Below are 20282 nucleotides of genomic sequence, written 5' to 3' on the forward strand. Positions count from 1 at the left end.
TAAACTTTTTGAATGTCAAGCAGCACAAAATGAAATGAGAAGAGAATCGCAATTTTTCGTGCAGCAAGCATGGAGTACGTATCAAGTTGTTCGCGATCAATGAAAGCAAAAGTCCATGGACGACTGACCAGATTAGAGCAGAGATGTCGGAGAGGAGTTTCAAGGAACCTCGTCACAGTCGGCCGAGCGCGGTATGCCCCAGGAATTATTTATGAAATTTCGGTTTCTAGCATGGAATCCTGACGTGTATATATATATGTGTGTGTGTGTGTGTGTGTATGAGCGCCACGACATAGCGCTTTCCATTTCTTCCTCCTTTCCCTTTTTAGCTTCTTACACACGAGACGCGTTTACGTAGATCGATCCATATAACCCTTTCATTTTCAGCATCCGCAAGTCCCTAGACGTACTTTACCTTGTCTATAATATATACACACATGTAGTGTTAGTCGAACCATTTAAAAAGTCTACACTAAAAATAAAATTTTTTTAAATCAAATATAAATACATTTTATTAATTTTGAATTTCTTTTACGTAAATAAGTATATACTTTACTTCCAAAAAATGTTTTGTTATATTAAATAAATTATTACTTGCATGTAATAAAAATTATAATTTCTAAAACACATTATTTAAAATTTTAATATAAAAGATATTAATATATTTGAAGATAAAATATTATATATTAAAATAAAGAAAATTTATATTTTTGAAACAAACAGCCAAAAATTAAAAAAGGTTTTTTTAAAGGAAATAATATAATATAATTAAGTAAAAAAATTAATTTTTTTTTATTTGCGAATAAAAGCATACTTTGTTTTTATTTTATATCTTACTAATTCAATTATATTTGCTGTTTAATTGAAATGACTAATCTCTTTGCAAGTATTTAAATAAATATTTTTTTTTAATAAAAAAAAAGTTCTTTGGATTTAGTACATTTTCTTTCAATATACAAATTGACAATTTAAGCGTAAATTTTATTTAGTTTAGACAGTTTGACAAAAAATAATAAGCAAGAAAAGAATTTACAGCAAGAAAGAGAATTCTATTTATTTCCATTTTTAAAGACAAACTATTCTCTGCGATATACATATATCAGAACAGAATATGTCAATCATAATCCTTGAAAAATATCAATCGCAAGAATGGTTATGTTGGAATGCTTATGTTTAATAAAATTATCAAACATCTTCATTGCCATACTCCTGATTCGAATGACATCGACGAGGATAAATATTCTTTCACCTCGAGAAAGCTATGCAGTATTATTAACGACGCTGGCCGTGGTGAAACTGATGGAAACTAACGTCGCATGACGTCGCGGTCAGACATCGTCGAACGAAAGGTCAGCATATGTAAAAAATAATTGATGAAGCATCCGACGAGAGAGTACCTTAACTACCGTGCCGTTGTTTTTGTTTCACGCCGGCTTACATCATTTCTCTCTCTTTCTCTCTCTCTCTTTCTCTATCTCTTTTTTATTTCCCTTCGCCTTTTTATCGAAATTATTACATAATCGAACGTATCGTGATTGAACGATTCTACAATCTCGCGCTGCTAGAGCACGCGGAATATATTTTACAAGCGCCATTCGGTGAAAGGTCTGTTCGTCTTTGCACACATAGAAATTAAAAGCCGCACGTAAGTTATCGAGCCCGATAGTCCTCGGCACGTTTGACAGAAACGGCTGCGACATATCGCGATCAAGCGTATTGTCAAGCACGACAGCGCCAACAGGTGCGACTTATGTGCCTGTAAGATAGTCGAATTGTGGAGTGGACGAAGCTAAACGTTCGGTCGGAAATAATTGGGAGACTATGTTGTAACCCATTTATAAAAAAGCCTGCAAAAATAGACAGTATATATTATTTAGATAATTATTTAATATCTGATATTTTATTATATTTTATAAATATTTAATATTTACTGCCGGTGAATAAAACTTATTTTCTTTCTGAACTATTACCGCACGTGTATATTTATAAATGTGTTTAATGTACTATACTTTTACGTCGAAGTGTTATTAATAAAGCGTTATGCTTCACAAATCAATTATACAGTCGTGTTATATAAATGCTTATTGATGAAAAATACGGATTGCAATTTGAATAACCAAAGAATTATTAGCGAGCTGTAATTGAATACGGGACAGAGTCAGCGTGACGAATATAATTTAATCTGACGGTAACAATTAACACCTGTCTGTGGCGCGTGTTAGATAAGCGAGGTGAAAGTTGCCTATTCTAGTATCTTATTACTTTTTGATTACATTTTGTCTTGTCTATTTTTTTTCGCGAAGCTTCTCTAATATTCAATAAAAACGAAGAAAGACATTTTATTGTGAATAATGCAAAAAATATGTTTGCTTTTAAATACAAATGTTGCTACATTTTTAAATTCAGCCTAATTTCAAGCCCATCCTAATTCATTTTTAATTCAGCTTTATTCATTTAACCACGTCTCATTAATCTCTGTCTGACGTAATGTAATTTTTTTCTTAACTCTAATCGCGTTTACGTAACGTTACATTTACACGAAATTACGTTATACGTATATATTTATATATATATAACGGTAGCCGATCGAAATTACAAACTCGAATTTCTGGAGCATTAACCTATCATCGATGCGTGACGATAGTTGTGCATAATTATAGCTACTACTAGTGCAACCGGGGGATTTACAGGAGACCCTGGTCCTACGATTGCATAACCGCATAAATTACTGTCATTAATTACGGCTGTGCCGAATGAGACACATGGTGGAGAGCAGGATTTTATCTTTTGGAAAGAATATAATTTATCTTTTATTATTTTTTACATCGATATATAATAACACGTATTATATGTAGTCGGATTTAAATGTCTCCACAAATATAACACGACAGAACATATTTTAAGCTCTGGAGTAAATTATAAATATAATACTAATAATAAGAATACTTGCCATTTTTTTACAAAATTTCAAGATGTTTAGTTCTGCAAGAGCTATGCTGGATTAGAGGAATTTGTGTGAAATTTCTTTCCTTATTCAATCTATCAGTTGAGAAATAAAAGTCAAGTATTCGAAAGAATTCTAAATATTCTACATTAAAAATAACATTTTTTTTCAATCGAATAAATACATTTTGTTGATCATGACTTTTTTACTTAAATAAATATATACTTTGTTTCTGAAAATGTTTTGTTATATTAAATAAATTATTAATTGCATGTAATAAAAATTATAAATTTTAAAATACATTTAAAATTTTAATATAAAAAGATATTTATTTGAAAATACAAAATTATTTATTAAAATAAAGAAAATCTGTGTTTTTGAAACAAGCAACCAAAAATTAAAAATGTTTTTTTAAAGGAAATGATTCAGTATAATAAAAAAAAACAAATTTTTTGTACTCTTATCTAAAAAATTCTTTTTTATTTGTAAATAAACAAAGTATGTTCTTAGTTTATATTTTACTAATTCAAATATATTTTCTGCTTAATTGAAATAACCAATGCAAGTATTAAAATAAATAATTTTTTTAAATAAAAAAAATTTTTTTTAGGTTTAGTACACTTTTTTAGTGTAATCTTTTGGATTTTTTTATATGTATAATAGCGTAATGCAAATTTATGTTCCCTCATATCTCTTTCTTTTTTGTTTTTCAGTTTTCGTGTCGATCCTCAATCTTCATCATGGCCGCGTGTTATGCAGCGCGGGGGAACCTGGCGTAAGTGCCTGTAAAACTAATTTAATTGAAAGTATAAAACCATATTTACTTAAATCATTTTCTTGACTCGTCGCGACGAATAGCTGAATTTTCTCTTCTCTAACTCGCCGGATTTTTGGCTTTTTAAGTATCTGGACTTCGACAACCTGCCGGAGACAAACTTCTCGTGTCAAGGAAAGGTGATTGGTGGATACTACGCGGATGTCGAAGCGGGCTGTCAAATGTTTCACGTGTGCACCATCGGCCAGAAAGGTAGCTTTGCATTATAAAGGCGGAATTCTCAATATGCAAACGTCAAAATCTACGGAATAAAAATCTCGATAATAAAGAAAATGTTGCTTTTAAATCATACTATTCTGCATTCACCGCTTTTTTCGGCAGAAAAGTAACAAACGTTAATTCCAGTTAACGAGTTTAAATTCTCGAGATTGTGGATTCGCGGAGAACGACTCTTCTCGTGACGAGTCAAAGCCAGACCTTCGGCTTAGGTCAGTAAACGTTCCTCGACGACCGTGACATTCTCGCTGTAAAGCGTTCTCCCCATTGATTACAAAACTTCGACGGGACCTTCGGTCGGACTTTTCGATACGATTTATTTATCATCGATACGCGCGTCGATCTTAAATAGGTTCGCGGCCGTTATTAATTATCGTTTTTAATTCTAATTTACCGGATCTGAATCCGTGACAAGTCCGGATCGATTCTTAGCCGGAGATGCAAAAGGATCTGACTCCGATCATTCGTCGTGATACGTAAACGCTTGACATATAAAACGATTTGCATAATTATCTATATAAGACGGATTTTATCGACTGGATTGCGAGGTGAACGCGACATGTGTAATTTTGTCTGGGAGTCCGGAGATCAAATATCTTTGAAATGGACGCGCAGAACAAAAATACTTTATTGTATTCTCATTGTCAGTATAGATACTCGAATGAAAAATTTCAGCGCGAAAAATCGCACTCGATGATACGGTATCTGGGTTTTAATATAATCAAGGAACGAATAATAAATTGTAAAATTAAAATACGCAAGTGTCTCGGTAAGATTTTAACGATGAACGCACTTCAGAGATTCCAGAGTATCCCCAAATAATGATACTCTCTTCTTCACCGTGAGATCTGGTTTCAGACGAGATCATGGATATAAAGTTCCTCTGTCTGAACGGGACCGTCTTCGACCAGGAAACCAGAGTCTGCGAGAGGGTCGACGAGGTCGATTGCAGTAAAAGCGAGAGATTCTACAATCTGAATCTGGAGCTCTACGGCAATAACGCCGTGACGCTCAGGTAAAAAGCCAGGTTACAATCTAGCACCCTCTTTCCATCTTATAAATTAATTTTTCTGGTAAATTACACAATTGGAAAATTAGGCTTAAATTTAACATATATCTCAAGCGGTCCACATAAATTTTTATGTCAATTTAACATAATATAGATATGTTAAATGGTAACACTAAGATTGTTAATATTTCAACAAAATGAATGCAAACTTCACAGTAATTTGAAAGAAATTTTGTATAAAATTAACATATTTTTAATGATAAAATTAACTTGGAAAAAAGTTATTGACAATCTGTAGTCACTCTCACTCCTATTGTAGAATAAAATCAACCATTTTTTTTGTAAATTTTAACAGATAAATTCCGTCACTAATAATACAGAACATATCTGTTGTTTAAAATTAAAACTATGTACACATTGTATTATTTTTACACTTTTCTTCAGTTGTTTTAATAATTTAACATTTGAGTTATTTAACATAAAAATTTTTACCGTTATATTGTTTAACAAAAAAACATAAATTTTCCAACTGTGCACACGGGAGAAAATAAATTGTTCGTGACACACAGGGTTAATAACAATTCGCCGATTCGCGAAAAATAATATTGGTGATATGCTCCCCAAACCGGTCGTTCTAATCTACAATATTTTCCGATTTCGCAAGTCGCTGCGAGCATAAACTATTGCTATCGAATGAAGTAAATTATTGCACACTCTGATTGCTTTGCCGGTCATATACAAAGTATTCTAATATCACTGCAGTTTACTCAAAGAATCAAAGATATACCAAACATGTATCTCGTTTAATTTACCTTTAGTTTGGATAAATATAATTAAAACTATATAAGTTTCTTAGATATAAATAAATAATAAAATTTTACTATTATTCCATTATTTAAGTAAAAATCTTGTATTCCTAGAAATTTAATTCGAAATATATTTATTAAGACATTAATAACGTAAGATATCAAGAAGATATCATTTTTAAGAAAGGTGAGAGAAAGAGAAATCGATTTCAAATTTATCAATAAATTTCAAAATTGAATTCACGCGAATGTTACTAAACATTCTGTATACGTAATATCATCATTGCATTAAAAAAAAATCTTGCTTGGATTTCATTGCTACATTTTTCTCGCTTCGTTTCGTTTATGCAATATATCCGAAGCAACGCCTAGAGATATAATCGCATAATATGTTGCGGTAAAAAAAAAAAAAAACACGGGGCACGCTTTTAAAGTCCCCTTCAGCATTTCTAATCGCACATTTTCAATTCGTGCAACAATATTTTCCGATTTCGCAAGTCGCTGCGAGCATAAACTATTGCTATCGAATGAAGTAAATTATTGCACACTCTGATTGCTTTGCCGGTCATATACAAAGTATTCTAATATCACTGCAGTTTACTCAAAGAATCAAAGATATACCAAACATGTATCTCGTTTAATTTACCTTTAGTTTGGATAAATATAATTAAAACTATATAAGTTTCTTAGATATAAATAAATAATAAAATTTTACTATTATTCCATTATTTAAGTAAAAATCTTGTATTCCTAGAAATTTAATTCGAAATATATTTATTAAGACATTAATAACGTAAGATATCAAGAAGATATCATTTTTAAGAAAGGTGAGAGAAAGAGAAATCGATTTCAAATTTATCAATAAATTTCAAAATTGAATTCACGCGAATGTTACTAAACATTCTGTATACGTAATATCATCATTGCATTAAAAAAAAATCTTGCTTGGATTTCATTGCTACATTTTTCTCGCTTCGTTTCGTTTATGCAATATATCCGAAGCAACGCCTAGAGATATAATCGCATAATATGTTGCGGTAAAAAAAAAAAAAAACACGGGGCACGCTTTTAAAGTCCCCTTCAGCATTTCTAATCGCACATTTTCAATTCGTGCAATTCGCGTATGCACTTTTTCGCAAGTACTTACATACCTTAGACGAGTCGGACGTACGGTACAAAATTGCGGGCTATAAAAGGCATGCCCATAGCTCGAGCATCCATAAATACTTTACTGGCTTTTCTTCACTCGCGGCCGGTATCTCAGGAATGCGCCAGAGTCCTCTCGCGCCGACTGGACTGAAATATATGCAATATATATGCAGATAAAAATTATAACGATTAACTATCACGGTGACGAAATTTATACTCTCCGTTCGATGACGCAGCTGCTTAATCATTGACGGCCGTCTATTTTTAGCCAAAGTAAATCTCCTTTCCCACGCGGTTTGTTTTACCTTGTTTATTTGCCCGTATGCGACCTTATACGGTTAACGTCGTTATTATCATCCGTCAGTGTCATCCGACGATGAACGGTCGTTACCTGGAAGCGGTTATCTCGTAACCGAACACGCACACGAGTGTGCGAGAGGCTCAGGAATGCGTCAAGATTTCTGCTTGCCGCGACATTCTGACGCGTTTCTGTTGCCGCTAACGTTGACAATATCTTTTCCGAATAATATACGACGAGAAAATAGATCAAGATTTATTCCACGTTTTAGGATACTTCAAATCGCAGCCTGTAAATTGCCCACAGCACACCCCGCGAAATATAATGACTGGTTTCTTAAGCTTCTTATCCGCTGCCCTTTTACCTGCTCGCAGCCTTCACGAGAATGATGATGCCGACGAAGACGATCTTACGGATCGCCCAACGGAGGGCGATCATCAGGCACGAACGACCTCGGCGCGACCCAGCACAACTTCGACCACCTCCAGCCCCACGACTACGTCCCATCCCAGCAAGTCGTCGTCCACCACCGTCGCGAGCGGTTCCTTCCAGCATCCGGCCGGTTATCCACAGCACTATCAGCCCCAGCCGCCATTCCCGCAAGTCCATACGAGCCAGTCCAAATCACTGTACGATGACAAGAACGGCGGCTATCATCATCAGTACATCTTCCACAACGGCGGCGAGCGCGTCAGCAATCAGGCCACGTCATATCAGCTGTTCAGCAGTCAGGGTGCCGTCAGCTCGACGACACCGTCCTCGCAGATCCATCCGCAGATCAGATATAGCTCGACGGTGGGTCCATCGCCGCAGATCATTCAACACAACGAACCGTCGACCGTGACGCCGCTGTATCACTCTACGTCCTCCGCCACGATACAGACTCTGCTTAACAGTAACGCTAACAGCCCGGCGGCCTTGATCAACCCCCTCTTTCACAATCACGGCATCGCGAGCACCACCGAACAGTTTGCCGTGCACAGCAACAATCCACGCGAGACCGCCGACTATCGCGACGAGGATGATCGTGAAGATATAAGGCCACTGGAGGCGATACAGCCGATTAATAAGGGAAAGGTAGAGCATGCGTTTCAATAATTCTCTTTGATTGTTGCAGTCGACTTAATTTTCTTTTGTTGAAATTTAAATTAAATATTTTCTTTTGTTGAAATTTAAATTAAATATTTTGATATAAAAAAGTGTCCTCTCAAACAATATATAATAATCAATTAAACAAGGTGTTCAGAAGAAAGGGTTCAAGACTTTAAGGGCAGATAGTACTTACAAAATGGAGGAAAAAAGTTCTAATAAAAATAAATCGAAAAATTAATATTGTCGGAATTATGAACAATTCTTCAACAACGGATTTCCTTACAATTTTTTCATCCAAAAGAAGAATTTGTTTTTCTAAAAGAAGAAAAAAGAAGAATTTTTCAAACTCCAGAGTTTACAGAAGACTTTCTCTGTTCTCTTCCCATTTTCATTTTCCTCACATTTTCGTAGAGAGAACAGAATTGTAAACTCTTTCAAAAATTCCCGACTTTGTTTTAACTATTTGACATACGTTATAAAGCGTATAAATGGAACAAGGATACATAATATTTGTTTTCATGCGGCGCGAGAGCACCAGAAACGAGCAAGTTACTTGCTTTAACCAAAATGAACAGCTTAACTTCAGGTTAAGTTAGGTTGACAATATTAATTTTTTAATTCATGTTTATTAGGACTTTCTTCTTCCATTTCGTGAGTACTATCTGCCCTTAAAGTCCTAAACTCTTTCTTTAACATCCTATATATCAAGAAGAACAAATAAGAGAAGAAAGTTTGTATCACCTCTTATTTTAGGTGTCCAAGTTAACGATATCTCCGGTTCCGAGCCTGCAAGAATCATCTCGCACGGTGCAAACGAAGGCGAGTCAAACGTCGCAGCAGCAGAGGATATCCGACAACTTTCTGCCGACATCCCCGGCCAGCATCGAGACGACCATCAGATCGTTTTACCCGACGCCGAGACCTTCGCCGAAACCCTCGCAATCGGTCGTTCATCAGTCGGTTACCCAACGAGGGGGCATTCACCGGGTGAATTTGCCAGGCGTGACGGTGCCGCAGCTTAAGCCTCATCAGATTACTATAAATCTACCACCACCGGACATTCAGAGGATTGTGCAGAGTCCGTCGCCGCTGTTGCCGTCGCAATCGCGAGTGATCGTCACGGCGAAGGCGAGCGTGAGCGACGAGTCCGGCAGACCTTTGAACACCACGCAATTGGTGACGTTGCCGTTGCCGACGATACCGGCCAGCTATGATGACTACAAGGAGGGCGACGAATCCTTCGATCCATTTTATCGCGACGTCCCAAAGATACCCAAGAATCGTCAAGTGGCGAGGGACGCGATGGATAAGCGATTCTCGCGTAGAAAACGATCAATTCACGGTCAATTCTACCATTTGATCAACGGCGCGAATAGTCGAGACGGGGATTTTAAAGCGATACGAAAGAGCGAATCGCATGAGAACGAGGATGAAGCGACGAGCGTGGAAGATACGCCGCGTACCGAGATCGGAGATTTCCGAGCTATTAGGGAGAGTCTGATGAAGTTTAGAGATATCCTATTCAGCGACGAAGCGGATGAGGATGCTTATCGCAATACTGCTGATGAGATTGAAAATACTAAACACGTCGCGAAAGATAGCGAGATTCTCGAAACAAAGGATATCGCGATAGAAAAGGTAGATGATTTAGAAGATTTAAAGACAGATGCTTCGAAACATTTAATGCTAAATGAAGAAGCAGACGAGAAAGAAGATGAAAAATTGAAAGAAAAAGATAAAGAAGCATACGAGAAAGAAGGAAATCAAAAATTAAAAGAAAAAGATAAAAAAGTAGACGAGAAAGAAGAAAATAAAAAATCGGAAGAAGAAGATAAAAAAGCAGACAAGAAAGAAGGAGATAAAAAATCGAGTCGTGAAGATTTATCTTCAAACATTGAAACTAATGCTGAAAAGTTGTTAGACAAGAGAAAACATATTAAAAATACGTCGGACTCAGAGTCTAAATTAAAATTCGAAACTAACGTTGAATTTACAAGCGCTCGTTTGAAAGAAAACAAATCTCCGAAAGATGATATAGTAATAATACTTGATTCCGACAATGACTTTAAGATGGAAGTTACGAATTCCGATGTCGAGACATCCAAGATCGACGTTCCTCTCGAGATTATTATTGAAAAAGAAAGTAAATCCAACTTGCACAATCCATCGGAGACTGACAAAGAAGTTATAAATAACGGACAACTGCCAAGATACTTGACAAAGGACGAATCGGAAAAACGATCAGGCTTCGAAACTGACGAAGAGAAACAACTGGGAATTCCACGAGAAACAACCGAGCAAAAAAGCTCCAAGGATTCTAGAGAAGAAAAGTCCGGTTTGAAAAGGAAAATTTCTCGAGCAAGATCCTCGAGGAGACGCTTATCTTCGAAAATAAAGCAGCAAAAAACGAACAATGTCGAACTGACGGAAACAATTTGGCAGAAAGAAAAAATTGATAAAACTACTACTATTACTAGTGTCATTACTACTACATCCACTACCCCATCTATCGTATCCTTCGAGGCGAAAGTTACGGAGCAAATCGATAGCCACGTTTTCGGAGGATCAGAATTGCAAACTTCTAAAGAAGTAGACACGAGGGCGATTGGTCAACGCGACGCGACGTATTCGAAGAGTTTGCAAGACAGCAAGAGCAACGACGTCGGGAGAGATAAAGAGATTGAGCAATCGTTCAATCATCAAATTATAGAGGAGAGCGCAAAAGATTCAAAGCGGCATGTCGATAAATCTGAAGAAGAAATGGAGCAGAAAATCGAATATACTAGTTTAGAAGATACAAACTTTACCGAGAATCCACAAAGCGCAGTCGAAACGGAATCGATGGAAGTTACCCACGTTTCAGAAGAGAAAAAGTCCAATGAGGAATTCTTCTCGAGAGAATACGAAACTTCGGACAACGACGAATCCAACGCGAATACGAAAGAGGAGAAGCTGGAAGTGAGCTCAGAAGAGACACCCAACAAGATTTCCTCCTCTCACGAAGCCGCGATTTCTTCTCGCGAGGATGATTCCGAAGAGTCGTTTCATGGCGAAGAGTCGAGCGAGAAAATAAGCGCTAATGATTCGAACGAAGAGGAATATTCAACTATGAAAAACAGCCAAGAGACAAATTACAAAGAATCAAACGAGTATCCGGATACAATGGATTCATCCGCGGAAAATTCGCGTGACCAGGAAAATTACAGAGAATCGGAAAGCACCGAAGAATATACAACGTCCATTGATTATGCGAACTCCGAGGAATACAACGATTCTCAGGAGGACGTTACGGATTCGATCGAAGACACTGAAGGCAGCACTGAAGGTATCTTAAAATTTACGGACGAATTACCGAGGTCGTACGATGGGGACAACGAGGCGGAGACAAAGAGAACGTTGGAATCCGACGATGCGCACGATTATATCGATGACAATTACGAGCCGGAAAATTACAAAGAGATGGAAACTGCGACTGAATCGAACGATTCTAAGGAGGGGAAAATCGAGGAGATAGACGGAGAAAAGGGAGACGCAGTGTCGAAGGATCTCGAGACACATCGGATTGACGATGAAGCGGAAACGCAGACGGAACATGCGGGAGAGGGTATCACGGAAATGGTGAGTCTCGAAGAAGTCACAAATTTTCCCACGATTTTGTCGACTGCTGCAACAGCATCCAGCACGACAGTGTCTACCACAACGATGTCGTCGACGAGTACAACAACTACGACTACGACTACGACTACGACTACGACTACGACTACCCCTCGACCGACGACTACCACTACTCGTCCCACATCACCGAAACTCTTCAAACCCGTCGGGAACAGAAGAATTTACGCTTACACACCGCCTACGACGACTCCGATTCCAGTCGTGATTAAATCGAGGATGGGCCTGTTTAATCCGAAACCGGCGAAACCGCCCAAGTCCTACAACGACTTGGCGCCAAAGCCGGTGATCAGGAAGCTCACTTTGACACGCAAACCTATTACCACCACCGCAGCTACTATTGCGATTACTACTACGGAGAAGCTGAATATGGAAAGTCCGACGAAACATACGACGGAGCCCATAACAACAATGACGATGACAACTGTGATGACGACGACGACAGAATCTGGCAGAAGCGAGGAGAACGTTCTCGAGAGTAAGCTGGAGGCGAACGAACCTATATCCGTTGATCTCTCCGCGAAGAGTGATCAGATAAACAAGCAGGATCAACTCTCAAGTTCAACCGAGCAAAATTCCCCCGTCAACTCTTCGAAGGATGCTGATTCACGGATCTCGACCAAAGAGATCGAGACCTCTACTCTCTTGTCTAGACTGACTACCCTCGCGTCGTCTTCTGTCGAGCAGACAACGATAGATGTGAAAATGGAACCGCAGGAAACTACGGAAAGGGTCGATATCTCCGCGACGACCTCTCTGCATCTGACGACGTTGCCCCTTAAAAAGTCATATACCGAATACAGCGAGACGAGTACCGACAAGTACCCCGAGGAAGCGGAGACCACGATAACTTCCGCCAAAAACCATCAAAAATACGTTACCGAAACTTCTTCGGTTCTCGCCGAACAATCGACGCCAGTTTCGACGATTCCGACCTCGATGATTCCGACTTCGACGATTTCGACCTCGACAATTCCGACCTCGACGGCCCCGACCTCGACGATTCCAATCTCGACGGCCCCAACCTCGATTATTTCGACCTCGACGATTCCGACCTCGATTATTTCGACCTCGACGACCGTCCAGCTCAAAGTTGAAGATGCCGATTCGACGACAGAATCAGCGATCCATCGGCCGAGCGGCCGAAAGTTCGCGGTATCGCGGAAGCACGCGAGCTTCAATTGCCTGGAGAAGGAGATGTATCGCTTCTACGGCGACGCTAGGGATTGTCGATTGTTCCACTATTGCTCGCCCGGCTTCACCGCGCGTCAGGTGCTGGACTTTCGGTTCGTATGCGAGGAGGGTACGGCGTTCGACGAGGAGACGCAGAACTGCCGTCACGACGTGCGTAATCGGAACTGCCGGAATCGGTCCTGGTGAGAGCCGTGTCTCCTTCCCTTCCCGTCTTCGAAGCTTCCTCGACACTCTCGATCCCGTTGATTTTGGTAATTCGTGAATCCTTCATAGGACTCTCCGTAGTGTATTTATAATTCTTCTTTTTTTTTTAACGCGCAGTACACGTAAGCATATACCCCGAAGAAGAAGAGGGGGGAATACCCCTCTTCTCCTAAGCCCCATTGCCATAGCGCCCCTCGCGCTGGATTCACACTTATTAAAGTTAATGTCGATTCAATCGGCTCGCGATTGCTGATTGGGCCAGGTGAGAAGCGAGGAAGCGCGTCACGCGTCGGTGCAGCTGATTTGCGTGCGTGCACCTGTCAAACAATCGCACGGCACTGTTAGCGTTTAAGTCAGAGAGCGAAGAATAATCGGTTCCTACGTTGTTCCCGAGAGGCGCGAGAGAGAGACTTTAAGCGAGGACATTACGATCACACACGATCGTAAAGTAGTTCTTCTCATCCTTTTCACGCGACTGATTCAATGACGCGCGGATTTTGTAAACACGTTGCCGAATATTGCCGAGGATATCTACGCCCACGATTACTCTCGTTATTCTTAGCACCTCGCTCGATAGCGTGATATTTATATTGACGTTTTCCGGAAGTAGCCGCCTTTTTCCCGATCAAAGAGATAATTTTATTCGATATCGAGATAAAATGTTAAATATATTTTTGATAAAATATACGCGCTTCTGCATCCAGGTCAACTCTCGTCATGGATCAATAATCAGAACGTGTGTAATATACGTTTAAAAATGTATGAAAATATTTTTAATTGAAATATCTTGACACAGAATATCACTTGCTTTTGATAAGTATTTTATATAAAATTTTATTTCATGTATGTAATTAATTTTCTTTTTTTGTAAGAAATTTTTATAAAAAATTTTTTCATAAAATTTTACTTCGTATATATAATTAATATTATTTTAATTGTCGCGTATAAAATGTGCCTACGGATAAAATATCGCAGATATAAACGCTCATCTACGTTTGTTCTACTTGTATCAATTCCTCGAAATCAACTTCTCGTAGTACCAAAAAGTGCAATAAGACGTAACATCGTTGCTCAAGCATCTTTTAGATATGAATTTAGCTCGATAAAGCATAGATATCTCGAAGTAACGAGCGTGCAAGACGCATAGTCGATTTAACAAATGCGTTACGTTACATGTAAGAAAATCGAAGAAAGAAAAATTGCGACTTACAGTTCGCAATTTATTTTAATATGCGTATATTTGATAATATTCACTTTACTATTCGGCATATATCGTAAAAAAAAACGCTGATTGCAACAAAGAATTTGAGTAATTTTTCATACGTGTATTGATAATTTCCTACTATTAATTAACGCGCTTTAATTATGAGTGAAAATGAGTGCGCCTCAGCCGTAGATAAATATATATTATATAAATATATATTTTTACGGATTTCCTTTCTTTTTTATTCCGAACCATCCAGCGATTTAGATAGAATCTAGGAAATTTGTGCGTGTCGCCGAAATGAGCGTGTGACTCGTTGATAATTTTCACATATGTACATATTGCGTGCACGCAATGACGCATAATATTCGAGAAAAATTATAGCCACTATATTTTGTAAGCAATTGTACTATGTCAATAATAATTATATATTCTATACGCACACGTGTGTGTATGTGTGATACTCATTCTATCTTTCATCAATCCTTATCTTGTGCTTCCTTTTTCTTGCATATGCATTAGAGAAAAATTTAAGATATTCTCTGTAATATTCTTATCTTTATCGAATATTTTCTCTAAAATATGATATTCTATTAAAGTCTAAAGATAAAAAAAAAAAAAAGAAAAAATATTTTCTATAAACTTTATTTTTTCAAGTACACAAAAGTTTATCGTTTTGAGAAGAAAAACCTCTATCTGACGCTTTTTAATTTTCAGTTGTTATATATCATAAAATAATACGATTTGTTGAAGATGAGACGTAATGTTAAAGCGTAAAAGATTTTATCTATAATTGTTAAAAATATGCCAAATTCAGTATAAAATGTATATATATTAAAATATTTAACAAATATCATTAAAGCACTAAATTCAAAATTTTATTATATATAACTATGTCAATGTGACATTGCATTTCAGTTGTAAAAACATCCTTATGCGAGAAGTGTTTATTGATATGTAGAAGGGGAGGACCGGAGTATTTCTTTTTACCTTTTTATTAAAAGTTTTATTCTACTATATTAAATACATATACTTAAGAGATGAAACAAAATTTATACATTAATATATACATTGCGGCATCAACTTGTGTATGTGTATGATTTGTATGCTTATATTATATAATATATTGTGTAAAAAATTGGATCTTTTATATATTTGTCCTCCATTAATATAATTTGCATGTATGCAATCATTTGCATCATAAAAATATTCAATTTTCTTGTATTAAAATACGTCGTATTACATAATGAAATTTGATGCACATCTCATTACTCTTGCAACTCTCGATTATTATTCTTTTCGTATTATTGCGCTGTCAATCTTTGCTTTTACTCTTCAACTCCACTCGAATTTAAAAAAGCCTCGTCTGTTTATATGTCGGAGTAGTTCTTGCTATCGCTTCGTGTTCACTGAAAAAAGAATATTAATTTAAAGTAACTTAAGTAACTTGAGCTACAAATCATGTGTTATTAATTAACAATGTAAATATCAGCAATCTTATTGTACGTGAATTATTGTCGAAAAAAGATATATAATCATTATAATAGTAAAAACTAAATATGAACATCTTATATATGTGATAATAAATTACATAATTATTTAATAAAAAGATACTAACAATAAGATATCTTTTACTTAAATATTTAATATTATATAAATATTATATACTAACTATTATATAAATATTATATATTAACATATATTTCGTATCATTTAAGAATACAATAACATTTTTACATATCAAGCACAATCGAATATAAATAACTAATCATTTATAACTTTTTGCAAAATTTTAAAGCAAAAATTCATAGATGAAAAGCAATGCTGACAAGTCATTTTGTTCATGATAAAAGACGTTCACTCACCAGCCGGTGACATTTTCCGCGGCATCGCAAGTGTCGATGAGCTCGTTAAAGGCGTTCCCCTCGCCGCAATTCTGCAATCGTGGACGGCCGTTCACGCAGATGTAATAGTGATGGCAGTCGGCGTTGCTGCGGTAAAATTTAATCCCAGCATCCAGGAAGGGGCCACTTTTCACCTCCGGGCAGCGAAAGCCGAGGAAAGCCTCGGCGTCGCAATCCGGCACCTGATCCGGCCAGTCGCATCGATACGTCTCTGGATTAAAAGCCAGACCTTCCGGACAATCGAAGACGTAACCCCGACCGTCCACGCAATTCATGAATTGTCCGCAACGCTGATAATCGCCGATCTTGAAATAGCCGTACTGATGGGGACAGTCCTCGGTCGGGTTTGCCGTCTCTAAGGAAAGTTCGACAATTATATTTTGTTATTTAATCGCACTTCATACACTGAAAAAAAGGATTAAATCCCCAAAAAATTTTTTTATTAAAAAAATTATTTATTTAAATACTTGCAAATTAATTATTTCAATCAAGCAGTAAATATATTTGAATTAATAAAATATAAAATAAAAGCAAAGTATGTTTTTATTTGCAAATAAAAAAAGAATTTGTTTTTTTATCTTTATTATACTAAAAATTACTTCCTTTAAAAAACATTTTTTAATTTTTGGCTGCCTGTTTCAAAAACATAAGTTTTCTTTATTTTAATAAATAATTTTTTATCTTCAAATATATAAATATTTTTTCATATTAAAATTTTAAATAATGTAATTTAAAAATTATAATTTTTATTACATGCAAATAATTTATTTAATATTAAAAAACATATTTGGAAACAAAGTATATATTTATTTAAGTAAAAGAAAATCAAAATTAACAAAATGTATTTATTTGATTGAAAAGAATTTTAATTTAAGTGTGTAAAATCTTTAATTTAATGGAGCTTTGATAGTTTAAATAAGAGAAATATCGATCTTGAAAGGATCAAACTTTATAAACAATTAAAATTAAAATCTGATAATGCAGTATTATTTCTATCGACGAAATAATTGGAAATAATTGGAATTTAAATAATTGGAAATTAAAGATTGATCGTAGTAAATAACTCACGCAAGTTTGGCCTGCCGGTGCAATCTATGTCGATCGGATATCCGCAAGGATAGTTGAAACGAGCTTCAGGATTGAAATATAAGCCTTCAGGACACAGCTTTTCTTCGGCAACCCCATCGATACACTCGATATAAGCATCGCATTGATTCTGCACCGGAAAACGGCCGTTCCTCTCCGGACAGGACGCGGATGTTCCGCGTTTCGGGGAGAATTGCTGCTGGTTGCGATTCAACTGATTGTCAAACAGTTGATTCGAGAACCTGGCATTTTGATTGAGCGCTGAAACGCAATAAATCGTCTTTTATAGAAAAATTTCGCCCATAAATATTTATTTTAAATAAGACTCCGAAGTTCTTTTTACATAGCGTTTGTGGGCACCTATCAAAATCGCATAGAGCGACGACAGTTTCAAGATTCTGATTTAAACGGCGACCAATATTGCGTATAAAACTTGTCAAACGAGTCCGTCCAGAAAGTATTAATGAGTCGTGTTCAGTAACGCGGCAAGATGCGATTATCGCACGATGGCGAAAGTTCGGTGATAGCCAGCACTCGACCTCTACGAACTCGTATGTGTATGTATGTGTGATGCGCATACATTAGCGTTACCTGCGCATCGCTTACGCAATGTCTGCGTGCTGTTTGTAACCGATTTTGCCGCAGGCGCAAGATTGGGCCAAAATTACTTTTAGAGATGAAGTAAAAATATTCAAAAAAGAAATCAATGAATAAAAATAAAATTGTACGTTCTCGTTACACAATTAAGATTGATTTACGTAATTTAGACAGCTCTTTCTGTGCCCTTTTCAATATCGAAGAATTAAAACGATTTATTCGAAGCGGAGCTGAAAAGAGAACTGGTTCCGATTTTATGGCCTCGAGATATCACGATAGGTCGAGAAACAGCGACAATAGTTTTGTGCACGAAAACCGTCAGGCATTCCCGAGAAATGTTTCCCCGGGGCATAAATTGCACAAGCTACACGTGAACGCAAACAACGGGAGAAAGTTCCGCTGATTACAAATTCGATTATCCGTCGTTAAATCGACGAGCACGAACATTAAACGTCTCGTCCATCGGGAATTCTTTTCGTCTGCTGAAGACAAAAGGAGGATTTTACCGGTTGCACATTTCACGTTCGTGGAAAAAGAATAAAATAAAAGAATATTGTTTTCCACGGGGTTATACAACGTAACGTACAATATTTATTTTTATTAAGAGCAAACACTGTGTGGGTCCGCGATATAACAGCTATATAAATTTACCCATGTGATAGTGGAGGATTAATATTCATGCTTGTCTATATAAACTTTAAGCTTAAAAAATTCGTTTTTTTAACAACGTGCAAGCGCATCGCATACAAATCAGCGATGCGTCCGTGACTGAGCATACGTGTAACTGCAAAATACTATTCAGGACGCGTTTGCATTCATAAAAATAGGCGCATACAATTTTTCCTAAGCATTCTGGATCTTAGCCAGCCTTATTAAGCTGTGTTTGAATTATACGTAATTATTTAATGTATTACATAATATATATTTTTAAAAATATATATTATATTTATATTTAAAAAAAAATATATATTACGTTTATTTAAAAAAATATATATATTATGTTTTTTCCCTTTAAACTTCATATAATTTTTAAGATAAAGTTTGCAGTTTTTAATGCTAAAATATACAATATGTTTAATTAATAAACTGTGTCTATCAGTCATATCAATAGCCATTCACAAATTTAAAAAAACACGATACATATTATTATCATTTCAATATATTTAATTATTGGATATCATGTTTGAATATTTATTATAATTCGGTGTAAAAATTTAATGCATCTTTTAATTTGAAAGTACTGCTTACTTTAATTCACCGGGATCTATTTAAATAATCTTACACAACCTGATATTGATTCTTCAACGACTGTAGGATTCGTTAATAGAAAAGAGAAAGAGAATCAACGGTGCTCAAAATTCGTGTCGCGCGTAGGAATAAATTTTTCTAAAAACCAAGCGATCTATTACACGAAGAATTACATATAAATATAGAGAACGTCACCACTCGTATCATTACGTAACACATCACTGCGGAATTAAAACAATAATTGAAAACAGAAGCAGAGAGACGACCATCTCTTGTGTCGATTAGACGGATGCAAATTCACTTTCTCGAAGAACACGAGAGGGTAACTTTTTTCTTTTTACTCACATGTCGTCGCGACGAAAATGCCGCAGGCGATTAGTAGATGGACGATCGGTCTTGAGGCCATCCCGGTTGTCGTTGAAATTTCACGCGTTCCTTCTGGGCCGATCCCGAAAGGAGGACTACGACAGGCCGCTACCTCCTAACATGCTTTTATCATCTTCGCATGCGGATGAGAAGCGGGAGAGGATGGCCTCTCGCGCGCGTAAGTCGTCTTCTCGTGCTCTTCGAACGCTAGTGACCGTAGAAGTGGTCGTCCCGCCCTTCTCTCAAAGGCCTTTGATCACGTGACCTATCGATAAAAGCTGAAAAGATTAATCGTCCCATTCTAAGTTTCATTCATTTGGCATCTTATTTTAACTTGTATGTAACGCGCAGTTAAAAAACAATATTAACTGTTAATAAATAAATAAATTATATATATATTTATAATATTGTTCAAAATTAAATTATAATAAAAATTATTAATACTTTTATAAATATAT

General features: G+C 36.5%; 2 protein-coding genes across 2 annotated transcripts; one reads left to right on the forward strand and one right to left on the reverse strand.

The window, feature by feature from the left end:
- The first annotated feature begins 3648 nt into the window (after positions 1-3648).
- On the forward strand, positions 3649-15070 carry LOC115244333 (serine-rich adhesin for platelets-like). Its single transcript, XM_029821898.1, has 5 exons — positions 3649-3719; positions 3848-3971; positions 4854-5010; positions 7632-8334; positions 9103-15070. The coding sequence occupies exons 2-5, from the start codon at positions 3941-3943 to the stop codon at positions 13399-13401; spliced, it is 5190 nt and encodes a 1729-aa protein (XP_029677758.1). The 5' UTR covers positions 3649-3719; positions 3848-3940; the 3' UTR covers positions 13402-15070.
- Positions 15071-15740: 670 nt separating this feature from the next.
- On the reverse strand, positions 15741-20033 carry LOC115244331 (protein obstructor-E-like). The gene is made up of 4 exons (XM_029821895.1): positions 19804-20033; positions 17596-17874; positions 16489-16882; positions 15741-16032 (listed from the first exon to the last, which is right to left on the reverse strand). Exons 1-4 carry the CDS (start codon positions 19862-19864, stop codon positions 15975-15977), a joined length of 792 nt encoding a protein of 263 aa, XP_029677755.1. The 5' UTR covers positions 19865-20033; the 3' UTR covers positions 15741-15974.
- Between the last annotated feature and the right edge of the window lie 249 nt (positions 20034-20282).

The sequence above is a fragment of the Formica exsecta genome, unplaced genomic scaffold, assembly GCF_003651465.1.
Source record: "Formica exsecta isolate Colony F162 unplaced genomic scaffold, ASM365146v1 scaffold81, whole genome shotgun sequence".
Classification (NCBI taxonomy): Eukaryota; Metazoa; Arthropoda; class Insecta; order Hymenoptera; family Formicidae; genus Formica; species Formica exsecta.